A 16164-nucleotide genomic window follows, 5' to 3' on the forward strand; every position below is an offset into this window, starting at 1 on the left:
TTTTGCTTATAAAAATACAAATGTTCCGTAAATATGGAAATATTGTGCCAGCTAAGCAACCTGGCAGCTCTTTCTCATCCATGTCATTTGATGATTTACATGTGTTAATCCAGTTTGCACAAAACAATTTACATAAATGGTAATTTGTTATTAAAGTCAACTGTGACGCAGCTAAATAGGAATGTAAATGCCAAGAAAAATTTACTAAAAATCTTCATTTTATTGTTTAATGGAAAATAATAATTTACTATTCAAAATTGGAAAAACATAATAAAAACCCCCAATGTCCATATTGTGCAGTTACAGAAAATAGTTGTTTTCTGTTTGTTATTTTATTTTTTAATACTAATTTGCTAATGCTATCTGAACATTAAGGCAATTTTTTCAAGTAAACGTGGTCTGGACGGATGAATTGTGTTTATCTAGTTCACTAAAAAAACATTGAACAAATGTATGTGATATTTCTTTTCAAAATTTGTATTATCATTTTCTAGCTTTTTTACTTATACAGAAAAAAACTAATAAGCATAATACATCTTAAAAGTAAAATACCATCATGGCAAATCTAGGGGTAATTCTATATTGGGTCTCTGAAAGTTTTAAAAATAAGTGCCCAGAACCTAGAAAGACACAACTTACAACATGAAATAAATTACAACAATAATGAAAAATCAATGTATATATATACATTTTTAAATAAAATTTGTTAAAAAAGCCAATTTAATGTAAAAAAAATGATATTTTATACATAACACGACTCTATAGTTATAAAAATGAAACATAAACATAAAATATTTGAAAGTAACCAGGAGAAGAAAAGAGAAAATATACTGCCGAGGAAATTATTTGCCATTTGTGAATTACAGGGATTTAAGTAGTACCCTCGGCAATCTATATATTCTAAGCCATCACTTGCAAGACGTAAATATTATTGCTCCCATATAGGATCACACATTTTAGCATGCAGTGGCTACATTGTAAAGGCATTTGTTTGGCAGACTGAATTTTATACTGCACTAGGGAACATTCACTGTGTCATTCTGATAAAATATTTTTCTAGTTACTGTACACTGCAACTTTGGTATTCATGATTTTCTTCTCTGTAGGAACTGTACATAAAAATTGGAAGGATAAAAAGGCAATCTAATTATATAATGACAGATTAGGACAAGTATTTGTTTTGCGGTGTTAGCTCCATTTTAAACCTGCTTGCTTATTATATCTGATCTTTTGTATAAATAACTTAATTTTGCCATAATGAAAAGTTAGTACCGTATTGGCTCGAATATAGGCTGCACTTTTTTCCCCCACTTTAAGTCTTTAAAGTGGGGGTGCGGCCTATATTCGGGGTCTAGCGCCCGACGCCCGGGACATGTAGTCCCGGGCGCCGGGCAGGCAGCGGGGTTAGGATACAGATCCCCCTGCAGCGGTGCAGGGGACCTGCATCCTACTCTCCGATACGCTCAGACAGCCTCCCCTGCCAGCACTTTCCACGGGGGGAGGGTGCCGGCACGGGAGGTTGTCTAATCGCATCGTGCGGACGGTCATCGGCTGCGGAGGTTGTTTACCCCGCATCGCCGCAGCCGGTGACCGTCCGCACGATGCGTTTTACCTCTGCCCCTAAGACTTACCAGAGCAGACTCCCGGGTGTCTTGCGGGGCCAGCGGGGGACATCTACGCAATACGCGTATACAACTTCCGGTGCCGGCACATCCGCTGAGTGCCGGCACCGGAAGTTGTATACGAGTATTGCGTAGATGTCCCCTGCCGGCCCCGCAAGACACCCGGGAGTCTGCTCTGGTAAGTCGGGGGGGGCAGAGTGGCAGCATATCTCGGGGGGGGGGACAGTGGCAGCATATCTCGGGGGGGGAGGAGGATAGTGGCAGCATATCTCAGGGGGGGGACAGTGGCAGCATATCTCGGGGGGGGGAGTGGCAGCATATCTCGGGGGGGCAGAGTGGCAGCATGTTTTTTTTGGTGCTTTTTTAAAGAAAAAAACTTTTTCTTTAAAAAAGCACCAAACTTTTAGGGTGCGGCCTATATACGGGGACGGCCTATATCCGAGCCAATACGGTATTTCTCTGGAGATCTAGCCTACAGGTCAGGATTTTTTCCTACTTGAACTGCTTTGACTAGAATGTTTACATGATACCAAATTAAATCATTTCTTGACTTCAGCAGATGGTGTTGGTTCACTTAATGATTAACATTAAAGCATTTTGTAGAACAATATTTTTTAACAAAACAACACAGCGTAGTAGTTTATTTGAAGCCAACTCAACTCGTTTGTAAATTTGCAGTCTTATGTTGAGCAATAGCTTTCTTAAAAGAAAAAAAAATAGAACTTTTAGAAACATGACTGCAGATAAGACCCAATCAGCCCATCTAGTCTGCCCATTTTTCTGATGTAAAGTCATTGGTCTTGTCTTGGATTCAGGGTAGCTTTAGCCCGTTATTAAATTATCATAGAAGGCTGTTACATTTATTTACCACCCTCTCAGTAATGTAAAACGCCATCACATTTCATCTAAACTTCTGACCCTCCAGTTTTTTTACTATGATCTTTTGGTCTTTTCTCTTGCACGTTAAATGTCTTTAAGTATTTAAATGTTTATATTACATCTCCCCCACCTCTCCTTTTCTCCAAGCTATTCATATTATTTATTTTTATTAGCAAGTGCTAAAATTAGCAAGGTATCTTCACAAAAATCCTGGCATGGAAAGAGTTAAAATACTAGCATTTGAAATACCCATGGGATGTCTAGTTAAAAAATGTATGGTTTGGTGGGATAAACTGATTTGGCCAGGATCAAACAGATCCTAAATAGGACATTGGTGCAGAATGACCAGATGTCAAATGTGGCCTTTTAGCCCACAAACAACTTGACAAACCTATGCATGGGTGGCATCACTGTACTCGGGAGATATTGTTGAACACATATTGTGGTTTTGTTTGTCAGTGACTTATACCAAGAACTGTAAATTCATACCTAAAGTACAATGTGTGTGAAAAAACACAAAAAATGACTACCACAAACTTTGACAAAGGCTGGTGGTAGAATTAGTGCATGAAAACAGTTAAAATGCTAGCATTTGAAATATGGGGTGTCTAGTTTTTAAAAGAAATATATGAATCGGCCGGGTTCAAAGATGTTCCAAATAAGACATGGGGACAGGATTACTAGCTTTACAAAAAAAGTTTTCAAATAGAAAAACGCTACTTGTAATTATTGCCCTATAATCTGCTTTGGAAGATGAGTAAAATATTTTTCAACTAAAAAAGAAAAACATGTTTTTTTACAGGTTTTTTTTACCATATTTTATTATTTGTTTATAGGAAAGATGATATGATTAAAAAAATGTTGTCTAAAGAAAGCCCTTCTTGTTCTGAAGAAAAAACCCCAATATATAAATTGTATAGGTACACTAAATGAGAGAGAGAAGAAACGTACAGCTAAACATGTGCAAAACAGTAATTAGCAAATGTAAATCTTTGATCGCTTTCTAAGCTCCTTTAACTCCATGACCTGCCAGACACTTTAATGCAGATTGCGAGACAGGCCTCCTGATCCAACATCACTGCCTGACCTCTCAAATGCTCTTTTAACTAAATAGACAAACTCCAAAATATATAAAATGAAAGTATTAATGCCCCTAATTTTGGAATAAAATTATACAAGCTCAAATACTTTTGGTCATATACTGTACATTGGTATTGCATTTTACATACACTATTTTAATTGTTAAAAACAAAGTCTATAAAACATCAATTTATATCTAAAGAACCTTAAAACAAGATTACATTAGGTTTTTTAGCAGATGGTGAAAGTATCAAATGATAATGTCTTAGATAAGGATTTATTTGAACTGCTTTAAATGTAAATGTGTTTTGTATAATATGAACATATTCCACGTCTACACAGCAGTACGAAATAAAAATACAAATGAGGGTACAGTTATGGAATACATGTTATGCACACCTGGGAACTGTCTGAGTTTTGCCCAGAGACTCCAGGTGAATCACCACTTCTCTGGGTCGCTGTGGAGAAACTCCAGGTCACAGGAGTGGCATTACAGGACATGCCACTTCCCACCCAGTTCCCCTCCAACTTTGGCATGTGTGCCCTGATTCAGCAATGTGTCCTCCTACCTGCATCCTGCAAGGAGGGAGGGCTCCGGGTAGCTGGAGCCAGAGAGCTCCCAGGTATGTTTATCTACTGTATACACTGCCAAACTGGACAAGTATTTTCTGCACAAAACAATATATTTCTGCCTAAACACAAGTAGCCATTTGTATTTCATTCTTAAAATTGTAGTAATTGATTTTGCTGACTAAAAGCAAGATTTATATTTTTTTTCTGTAACTCTAAAACTATGGCTCATGCTTTATACATTTGTCATGAGTTACATTAACCCCTTCATAACAATGGATGATTTTCTTTTTGTACCATTGTTTCTCATTTACTGAACCCAGAAAAGTTATATATTGGGGTTTTTTTCAGGAGAAGAAGCCCTTTCTTTAGGTGCCATTATTTTGGCATCATATAATTTACTATAAAAAAAAAATGTAGTGAAAAATTAAGAAATCTTCAGGTATGAATTTACAGCTCCTGGTATATGTCACTGTCAAACAACATCTCAATATGTGTTCAGCAACATTTCCCGAGTTCGGTGATACCACCCATTTATAGGTTTGTCAGGTTGTATGGGGGTAAAAGGCCACATTTGGGGCATGCGCAATTCAGTTTTTTAACTTGGAATTTTGACATGTTGAAAATGCCACCCCGTGTCCTATTTGGGACCTCTTTGTGTTTTTTTACACACACATTGTACTTTTGATATGAATTTACTGCTCCTGGTACTGTCAAACACCCCAATATGTGTTCAGCAACATCTTTGTTGAATTTGGACATCTGGTCAGTCTGTGCCCATGTCCTATTATTGGGACATCTTTGAACCGGGCAAATTTGACACCCCATGGGCATTTAACATGCCAGTATTTTACTCTTTCCATATGAGAAGATATAGCGCTAACTTTATAACTTGCTCAAAAAAACTATATATATATATATATATATATATATATATAACTCTTTCTTATTTTTTTTTTTTACATTTTGTTGGGACTGGAAGGTTCCCCTGGTGGTGACATCAGTGGCAAATTATTTTTACCCACCGATCATTGATCACCTGCTAAGCTCTTTTAAATCAGGCATCCGTAGCCATACAATATATGGCGGACATTAAAATCTGGGGGAAGGGCCACAATGGGATACTGCTGCCAGTCTAAGCGTTACTGAATGCCTTAACATCAATGACATTGTAGCATCAAAGTTTAAGTGAAGAAAGCGACCCGTCAATTGTCGCCAGCAGGATGTTTTTCTGTGATGTGCTTTGCAAGGGGTTAATGCATGAATTCAAATGGTTTTTAAGACCAACAAAGATGTGTTTGAATGACAAGAAAAAATAAATTTCACAGTATTTCTCTATATTTGTTGATTCCCAAAACATGTTGATGGCATCCAGATGTTTCTCTTATATAATCCATTGAAAATCTTAGTAATACGGATGGAGGAGATAATTAAGAATCTTTTCTATATTTTTTTCAGATTAGTTTATTTTAGGAAAGGTTTCAAAAAGTAACAGTGGTTGGGGGGGGCGTGGTCGGCTCGCGGACAAGATGGACGTGTGAGTCCGGAGCTCTGGTACACCCGGCCCGTATTATAGCATTTATTCGGCTGCTAAACGCACGATGGGCAAAACAAATAAGACACATTCTACCCCGAAGACTTCGGGACCGAGGGACAGGGGTTCGCTTGCCTCGGTTCGCTCGTACTTCGCCGCCTCCCCGGACCGAGATTCGAGGGATTCTGATCACAGGCCACCTTCTCCCGCCGCAAGCCTGGATAGCGTGGCGACTGGTGTGAGTGCCCGGAGACCGCGGCTGCCTTCCCCGGGTCCGGAGGATCTCTCCTGGAAAGAGAGGTTCGATTTACTCCCGACGAAAGCGGACATCGCCGATATTGTTGACCAAGCGACCAAAGGGATACGCTCAAGCCTTACCGCGATTCAATCGGATATCCGCCATATTGGCGAGCGCGTGGCGACATTGGAGGAAGACCAACCCCGAGTGCATGCGACAGTGGACTCCCTGACCTTACATCTCCGAGAGCAGTCCAGTCTCATACAACACCTGTCTCGAAAGTTGGAGGATCTTGATAACAGGGGACGCAGGAACAATCTCCGGGTTCGGGGATTGCCGGAGTCGGTGGCGCAGGAAGAGCTCCCTGCCACTCTGCGGGCCATCTTTAACAAGATCCTCAACCGGGAGGACGCAGCACCGATTGGGTTCGACAGAGTGCATAGGGCCCTCAGACAGAGGCCTTCTGACTCGCTGCCTCCTCGCGATGTGGTTTGCTGTCTGCAGGATTTCCCCTTAAAGGAGGACATTATGCGGGCGTTCAGATCTCGCCCTACGTTTACGTGGGACTCTTACGCCATTTCAGTTTTTCAAGACTTGTCCCCCGCCACGCTGCAGAACCGACGTGCGCTCCAGCCACTTACCAAGGCTCTTCGCGCAGCGAGCATCCCCTACCAGTGGGGCTTCCCCTTCGCCCTGCTCGTGCGGAGGGGCTCTACCACGCATGTGGTCCGTCGACCCGAGGATGTTCCGCATCTCACAGAAGCTTTGGGTCTGCCGCACTGTGAGGTTCCAGCCTGGGAGTACTCCTTCTCTCCGCCTGCCAGCCTCTCCGACCCCGCCAGGGAGTGGTCCCCGAGGCCTCAGCGCCCTAAGCGCCGACGACGCCCGGACGACGCCATGCCCTGATGACACCCGTTCCGCTCTTCAGTGGTGCAGTCTTCATTCTTCTGGCGGAGCTTCTCGTGGACGCCGTCGTCTCCCTGTTCTGCTCTTTGGAGGATTTTCGCTGTGCGCCTTACCTGCTGGATGTCGCCGTCCTTCGATCATCCTCCCCGTCGCCCTCTTCCCGGCCTCTCTGGGCCTTTCCCGGGACTTTTTTCGAGGAACCGTGAGTGGGACAGCGGGTGTGGGGACTGGATGAATTGTGGCTCCCGCCAACTGGAGTGTCCTCTGCGCCGGTTGTTGCCCGTTTGACCGTTGCGGACGGGGGCACCTGTCTGTGGGCACTGTGATGTCCTTTTTATGGCCATGCTCGGGGCGCTGCCCGTTTGTCCATCTTGCTCTCTCCGTTCCTACGCTATGGAGGGGCAGTCTCTCTCTTACGATTTTGTGTTCTTTTGTTTTATTTGCCGCCGCGGATCGACTCGTTTCTGATTTTATTTTGCCTTTTTACATATATTTTTCCGTTCGCACCCGTTCGTTTTTCCATACGTTCCCATTCACTTTAACACTTGCACTCATTCACGTACGCTCGTTCGCAGGCATTGCCTCTTTCACATTTACGTGGTCGTGCGGCCTATGGCGCATGGCCCTCGTAGCCCTATCTCGCACACATCGCTTCATGGGTTCGCCCCTACGGTGTCCTGTTGCACTTGGTTCCTGCAGTTAGGCCCTTCGTATGGTCTCAGGGCCGGGTGTGCCTCCCCTCTCCGATGTGAATCCGTTATGGTTCCCTTCTCCACCCCCCGGAGCCGTCCTGTCTCCCTCTCCTGTTGGAGTGGAGTGCAGGTTGTTGACCTTCTGTTTGGTCGTTGGGCTCGTTACTTGGTGCCTCGGCACCCGGGGTCGCTTGTGGCCCGTGTTGTGTCTACATTTGACTCTCAAGGTTCATGTTTACAATTTTGGTTTTCTTGGTTTTATCTTATTTTCTCAGTTTGTACACTGCAGGAGTCTCATGGCCTCCATTGCTCTCTCCAGGTCTCCTTAGATGATCCCTGATTTAGTTAATGTTGCCTCTCTTAATGTCAGAGGCCTCAATAAGCCCCAGCAACGATCCAAATTGCTTCACAGTCTCCACCTATTTAAGACGCATATCGCGTTTTTACAGGAGACCCATTTCAGGTCTTCACGGGAATTTAAACTTACAGACCACCGCTATACTCAGGTGTTCTTCTCTAGCTCTCCCGACTCCAAGACTAAGGGGGTGGCTATTGTGCTTCATAAGTCGCTTTCTTTTCGGCTGTTGGACCTTTGGAGGGATGCAGATGGCAGAGCTATATTCCTGAAGGGTTTAGTTGGTAATTGTAAAGTTACTCTTGGCACTGTTTATGCGCCCAACCGCGGGCAACACCTTTTCCTCTGTCGTTTGTTGTCTAAGTTTGCGGAATTTCAGGAGGGTTTAGCTATTTTTGGAGGGGATTTTAATATGACCCTCGACCCTTTAAGGGACTCCTCAGCGCACTTCTCGCATATTCCCTTTACTCATATTAAGAAAGTGAGGAGGGCCCTGCATTCTTGTCAGCTGGTGGATGTCTGGCGTTCGCAGCACCCCCAGGGGAAGGACTATACGTTCTACTCTGCAGTTCATAACCGTTACACCCGCATAGACATGCTTTTTCTTTCCCATCACCATTTACTGCACTTACATGCGACTGACATCGGCATCCGCTCGCTCAGTGACCATTCCCCAGCCCTTCTCTCTCTGAAGTTGTCTCCGTCCTTTCGCAGGCCCTGGAGTTGGAGGCTTAACGAAAATTTGCTGGATAATCCCTCGTCCTTGGCTGACCTTTCGGGCCACCTCACTAACTATTTTAAAGATAATGACTCAGATGCGGTTCCCTTTCCCACGGTTTGGGAGGCGCACAAAGCATTTATTAGGGGGCACCTCATAAATCTTGGTGCCACGCTGCGGAAGCTTCGCTTAGCCGACATTATGGCCCTGACCGCTCGCATTCACCGCCTGGAGCTTTCCCACAAAGCTACGTTGGACGCGTCTGTGTTGTTGCAGTTACAGGCTGCTCGGGATCAACTGGCCTCCCTCCTAGACGCCAGGGTGAAGCGGTCTTATTTGCTGACCAGGAAGCAATTCTATGAGCTCGGCGACAAGCCGGGCAAACTGTTGGCTCGCGCACTTAGAGCTAAGAGGTTAGCCGCGTTTATTCCTAAGGTGCGCGATTCTACGGGTTCGCTTCGGTTTGAATCACATGAGATTGCCCGTTGCTTTCGTGACTTCTATAGTTCCTTATACGCTTTGCCGCCGCCGGACTTGGACGCGTCCCGCCACTTGGCTAGGATGAGGGAGTATCTCCATACATATCTGCCTCGGCGTTTAGATGTCGATGCCTTAGCTGCCCTAAACTCCCCAATTACGTGTGACGAAGTCAAGACAGCGCTAAAACTCACCCCTTCGGGCAAAAGTCCGGGCCCCGATGGTCTGACCAGTGGTTACTACAACCACTTTTTCTCGGTTCTAGGGTCCCCCCTAACGAAATTTTTCAACCAGCTCGCTAGCGGTCGCATCCCCGATCCCCACACTAACCTTGCCCACATTGTCGTTATCCCCAAGCCAGGTAGAGATGCGGATTGTTGCTCCAACTACCGCCCCATCTCCTTGATCAACACAGATCTGAAACTGCTCGCCAAGGTGATGGCGCTTCGCTTCCAACAATATATACCGGGCTTGATTCACAGGGATCAGGTCGGCTTTGTCCCCGGGAGGGAGGCCAGGGATAACACCATCAGGGTGCTGAATTTGATGACGTACGCCCATGCCCATAAGCTTCCCTATGCGTTAGTATCCATGGACGCCGAGAAGGCGTTTGATAGGGTTGCTTGGCCCTTCCTCTTTCAGACGCTGGATGCTATTGGCGTGTCGGGGTACTTTCTTAATCTGATCAAAGCCTTATATTCCAATCCCACAGCTCAAATCAAGGTTAATGGTGTCCTCTCCGAAGCCCTACATATTCGCAACGGTACGAGGCAGGGGTGCCCCTTGTCCCCGTTATTGTTTATCCTGACCATGGAGCCCCTTGCATGCGCCCTGCGGGAGAACGCTGACATCACTGGCATCTCCGTCGCCAACCATGTCCACAAGCTCGCTATATACGCGGACGACATGCTCTGCATGATCACGCAGCCACACTCCTCCCTTCCTCAGATTGTGGCGGAGCTCGATTCCTTCCAAGAGCTTTCGAATTATAAAATTAACCTTCAGAAGTCCGAAATCCTGGGCATTAATGTTCCGGACCCGACTAGGGAGCGCCTTTCACGTACCTTTCCCCTTAAGTGGCGGCCGGTGGCGATTAAATATTTGGGGCTGATGCTTCCCTCGGACCTGTCCCAACTTCGCCAGTTGAACTTCGATGCATTGCTTTCCGCGGTTATCGCGGATCTCCGTAAATGGTCGGTTCCGCACATATCCTGGTTTGGTCGCACTGGCGTCCTGAAAATGAACATCTTGCCCAGATTTCTGTATTTGCTTCAATGCCTGCCGATCTCTCTCCCCAGGGCGTATTTCAAGACCTGCCAGAGGGTGTTTCGTAGGTATATTTGGGGGAATCGGAGCCCCCGGTTGGCCCTCGCTCATATGGTCAGACCCAAGCACAGGGGGGGTCTAGGGGTCCCGTGTGTGGAGTGGTACTGGATGGCGGCTCACCTACGCCGCATAGTGGAGTGGTCCTTGGAGGTCCCGAAGCTTTGGGTGCCCCTGGAGAACTCCTTCCTGGCGCATCACATTGCGGCGGTGCCGTGGCTGCCGGACCGCTATCACGCTCTGACGGTGTCTACTCATCCCACTATCACGGCTACCTTACGTGTTTTTAAACGGCTGTCCTCCCGTCGTCTCGTTTCGTCGTGCCCCAGTCCCCTTTTTCCCCTCTCGCATAATCCCGCTCTCGATCGCAACATCCAGGCTGGTCTCCAGAGTTTCTGTACGCAACTTCGTACCAAGCTTGTACGCATTTATCAACTACTCCAGGGTTCTCAATTTCGGCCCCTCAGGGTCCTCTTGCGACAGGCTCCGTCCTCCTTTTCCTGCGTTTTCCTGCATCACCAAATTAAGCATTTCATTGCCTCGCTGTTACCGAACGCTCATCTCACTAGACCTCTTTCCCCTTTTGAAAACCTATGTGTGGCTACTAACGAGCCCTCACACCTCCTTTCGCAACTCTATAATATTATGGTGGACGAACATTGTACGACCAAGCCGTTCTTCCTTAGCCTGTGGGAGAGGGATCTTGCCTTGCCTGCCCCCTTCTCTGAGGCGGAATGGGATAAGATCATAGCGCTGATACATAAAGGCTCGATTTCAAGCAAGGTTCAGGAGTGCTCCTATAAGTTACTCTCCCGATGGTATAGGGTCCCCCAGGACCTCCACCGCTACGTACCTCAGGTTTCTCCTCTATGTTGGAGGTGTGGCGTGGATGTTGGCTCTTATATCCATCTCTGGTGGGAATGTAGGGACGTCAGGCCATTCTGGGATACGGTGGGCACGGTGATCAGGGAAGTTGCGGATCCCGACTTCGTTTCTTCTCCGGCGGCTTTCTTGTTCCACCACAATCGCGCTTCTTGTGGCTCCTATAAGCGGTCCCTAACCTTCCACCTTATCCAAGCGGCTAAGTCAATTATTCCACGTTTTTGGAAAACCCCGGGGCCCCCCCCCATCCAGGCCTGGGTTTCCAGGGTGAACATGGTTTCCCAGATGGAGGATATGGTTGCCTCCGCCAGAGGGGAGGAGTATCGGAATTCCCTTCGGTGGCTACCGTGGTCGATGTTTCTTGCTTCCTCTCGCGTGCGGGTCCTGGGTCTGGTTCAATCACCTCCACCCTGAATCGGTCCTCTTAGCCGTGTGATGTCTTTGATATTGGCTGGGCTTTTCTTCTCGGATGGAGATTCTGGTCATATTTTATGTGCCGCCCGCACACTGGTGTGGGTCGCCGTGTCTTTAACGAGGCGATCGTGCAGTGTACTTTTTTCTTTTTATGTTTTCTCTTTTTACTTTTTCCTCTCTGTTTTGTATTTTCTTTGTTACTCTCTCTTTGTTAGGGTTTCTTTTTGCTTACTCAAATGTCTCCAGCATTCTCCGCGTTTCTCCATGCTATTATACAGCGGCACTTCCATATTTGTGTGCTTCTCGACCCTGGTGTGCCGGTTATATTTTCACGCGACCCGGTGCTCCCTACCTATGTACTGACCGCGATATTTGGCTCTGGGTCGTCTCTGGAGCGTGTTATGTATGTTTGGTTTTTTATTGTGCACGTTATCTGTACGACTTCTCTGTACGCTCTTGTTTTTATTGTAGTGCATATTTTCAATAAAGGAGAATTGACAAAAAGTAACAGTGGTTTACAGTTGCTCCAGATGCCGTGAATATTCTTTCCTGCATTTTCCGTGCCTTTCCAAGGCTTTCTTTCTTATTTAGAATTTTAATTAAAATTGAAATAGTTTGCAAGGAGCATAGATGAGATTTGGTGATTTACACAATTATGATCCAAATAAAATAAATAAGTAGATACGGTAGTATCACTCATTCCTTTCTAGTAATAATGTAATTCCCTACATACTTCATACCTTTGAAGTCCTATGAAGTAGCACTTGGGCATTTTATATCCTTGATTGTTTATTTTGTTCTTCACAGATACAGAGTGATTCAGTTTATTCCCAGGTCACTTTCGGCATTTGTCATATCAGTTTGATGGATCAGTTATCTATTTGTCCATAAGCTATGTTCCCCTGATGTTCTTCTGCGGCAGAAGCTTACATGAATTACATTAGCATTACTATCTTCCTCGTAAGGGTCTTCAATGTGAATGACATTAATACATTATGCCCTAGAATTCACAAAATAACCTGAATAGTTCACTAATCCATTCAAACTACATTCAAACTGCCATCATGAATGGTTGGAAAATGGTTTATGATTTGCAGTAATAGAGGAAGAGAGGTGATGGTGCTGCTGCCACCATGACATTTACTCTTCTTATTGCTTTTAAACCAGCCAAACTCTACAGTAAAAATGTTTCTGATAATAAGAATACAATTTATTGTGTGTTGTGTGTCGGCTGTTTATTTTCACATAAATAGACTATACCTATTGCACGTGGCAATGTTACCTCTGTTATATATTGCTTCCTAGGATGCTATAGAATGAAAATATGCTAATGACATGTTACTATTGAAAATATTTCTGCACATTTAAATGATCACCTTGGAAATATTGGTTTAATACAAAAGCTAAGCTTACTTGAAACAAAAGAAGACCAATAGGTAAATAATTTAATGAAAGTGTTTTAAAAGCAAATGTATTGATATAATATCATTTGTTTTGTAGGCCCCCTCCGCTGAGCGAGGCTGCCCCAATTGGGACTGTTGTGATCGTGGTAACTGCGGCTGCATTGAATCAGACTATAGTATATTCAGTTGTCTCTGGTAATGATCAAGGTACAGTAAGTGTCTTAGTTAAGCCTAACAAAACAAATCCTGTGATACATTTTTGCTTTTTTTTTCTCCTGAAAATATTCTTTATATAAGATGCTGTTCCATAGTATTTCAGTGCAATGATTTGTTGACATCTTCTTAAAAGTCAGTTGCTTTATCAATGGCAACCTCTATGATTGCAGTAGAGACCGGCTTCAGTTTTAAAATTAGATCTTTTTTTTGTCCACTCCGAGAAATCGTCAAAAATAAAATTAGTTTTTTTTATGATTTGTAATTTGTGTTTAAAATATGCTACATCCACTCTAGAAGAGCTATGATTGTTTAGCGAAAAGTCCCTAGAGAAAATTTAGGAGGGAGACAGAGGAAAGAGAGCGAGAGAGATAAAAGAAATTTACAACAGGGAAAAGTGATTCACGTATAAAAATAAAGGGAACCATTTTGCACTTACACACCAGAGATGATTAATGTTGCCATCTTCTTTCAGGAAGTGTTGTGACATTTAATTGAATAGAAATCCCACTGAACTTGCGGGTTCATTCAACACTGAAAGGTTTATTATTTGTATTGTCTTGCATAGAAAGAGCTCAGTCAGGCTCTTAGACTGCACGTTTTTTGTCACCTGGCAATTAACCTTATAATCGTCTGTCGTTTGAAATTCTCTGAAGTCAGCTTTCAGCTTTAAGGGATCAGAGCTGATTTAATTATCCAGTATTCACACAAAAGCAAAATCTTTGTGTTAATAACAAAAATCTGTCTTCACAATAGGTCGCATTTTGTTCTAAATGCTTTTAGGGTATCTAAAATACGTATCATTTTTTTCTCTCAATATAGGTATGTTTGCCATTGATAACAGCACAGGGGTTATCTCTGTCATAAAACCACTGGACTATGAAAATACTACAAGCTATGAGCTTAGAATCCAAGCTGATTCCATGCAAGTGGTTAGATTTAATCTACGAGCTGCTTCCAAAAGTAAGTTACAGTTCATTAGCCTTGAAAGTGGTGTTTCTCTTCATAAATTTCAGAACATTTTTCAAGAAAAATATATATTCTGCCTTTCTAAGGACACTATGCTCTGGATATTCAGTCATTTGGCATGTAGGAGAAATATGCTTTTGACCTGTTAGAACAAATTGAAAATATCTCAAGACTGCAATTATTACAACCCAGTTAGTTGAGTCAGCACAGTTTGGTAGTTATGCTAAACTTGCAATTTCAAAAAGGTTTGTAGAACCTCGTGGAGGTGCAGTAGACATTGTGTATCTAGATTTCAGTAAGGCTTTTAACTCTGTCATAGAAGATGTATAATAAACTGCAATCTCTGAGTTTAGATCCCAATATTGTTGGATGGATTAGGCAGCGGCAGACAACAAAGAGTTGTAGTCAATATTCGGAACAAGGTCTTGTTACCAGTCACCCTGGGATCAGTACTTTGACCCAGGAATCTATTTTTGTTGATGATTGTTAGTTAGTGGGGGGATAACTCACATGGCAAATGATTTAGGTAAATGGTCAGAGCTGTGGCGACTGACGTTTAATGTGGATAAGTGCAAGATAATGTATCTAGAGCATAAAAACCCAAGGGCAGAGGAGATATTTGACACAGTCTTAATCTTAACATTTGAGGAAATTTAATTGTTCCAGAGGACTTAAAGGAAGATAGATAATGCAGCTGGAAATGCTAGCAGAATGTGTGGTTGTATAGGGAGAGGTATTAGCAGTAGAAAGAGCTTATGCTGCCGTACAGAGCACTGGTGAGACCTCACTTGGAGTATTGTGTACAGCATGGGATACTCATAAGGCTATGCTAGATATAAACTAAGGCCAGGAAATAAGGAAGTATTCATAAGTTGGGCAGACAAGATGGACAGAATCTGCTGTCACTTTTTATGATTCTGTGTTTCTATGAATATTTGGACACAGCCATGGGCGTAGGAACCCCTAAAAATCTGGGGGGGGCAGCATTTTCCCCCATCAGATCCCCACTTTCTCACACTATCTACCCCCTCTCCCCCTCTCACACTTTCTTACTATCTACCCCCCTCCCTACCCTCCCTTCTCACTAGCTACCCTCTCCCTACCCTCCCTTCTAACTAGCTACCCTCTCCCTTTCGCCCCCTTCTCACTAGCTACCCTCTCCCTACCACCCCCTTCACACTAGCTACCCTCTCCCTACCCCCCTTCTCACTAGCTACCCTCTCCCCACCCCCCCTTCTCACTAGCTACCCTCTCCCTAACCCCCCTTCTCACTGTCTACCCCAGGGGTGTCCAAGTTTTTTCTGAAGTGGGCCACTTCATCAGAATTGTATACGTGCGCGGGCCGCACTCATTTTTCACCTTTAATAAAATATGCAGATTAAAATAAAGTTAATGACACAAAACCTTTACTTTTCCTCTCACTGATTTCTGGGCCTAGAAAGTTTTGTGACTACAAATTCAGGACTCGGGATAATTAAAAATGAAATAGTTCTATTTATTCTAGGGATGCACTAAAATGAAAATTCTGGACCAAAACATTCACGGTTCACTTAGCCAAAACCGAAAATGACCCCCCACCTTTAAAAATAATAATAAAAACTCACATTTTTAATAAAAGTAGGTAACACACCACAATTGAACAAAAAAAATTTGCAATATGACTTGGCATGATAGGAGTGTGATTGCTAACAGCAATCACACTCCTATCATACCCAGGCAGCCAGTACATGCTGGTACAGGGTGGCTGTAAGTGATGTGCAGACCCCATACTGCTGGCAGCATCAATACACAAGGGGGGCAGCTAGCTAGGTTTCAGCATGTACTGGCTGACTTGGCATGATAGGAGTGTGATTGCTAACAGCAATCACAGTCCCATCATGACTAGGTTC

The 16164-nt window shown here is 44.0% G+C and overlaps 1 protein-coding gene across 1 annotated transcript in view; it reads left to right on the forward strand.

Annotated features, from left to right (window-relative positions):
* Positions 1–16164, forward strand: part of LOC149299017 (protocadherin-15-like) — a 426255-nt gene that overhangs the window by 318866 nt on the left and 91225 nt on the right. The window contains exons 28-29 of the mRNA XM_089486827.1: positions 13191–13300; positions 14129–14269. Of these exons, the coding sequence (XP_089342953.1) occupies positions 13191–13300; positions 14129–14269 (251 nt within the window). The remainder of the gene's footprint in view (positions 1–13190; positions 13301–14128; positions 14270–16164) is intronic.

This window comes from Sceloporus occidentalis, unplaced genomic scaffold (genome assembly GCF_023333645.1).
Source record: "Sceloporus occidentalis isolate IW3139 unplaced genomic scaffold, rSceOcc1.0.p SCAF_30, whole genome shotgun sequence".
Taxonomy (NCBI): domain Eukaryota; kingdom Metazoa; phylum Chordata; class Lepidosauria; order Squamata; family Phrynosomatidae; genus Sceloporus; species Sceloporus occidentalis.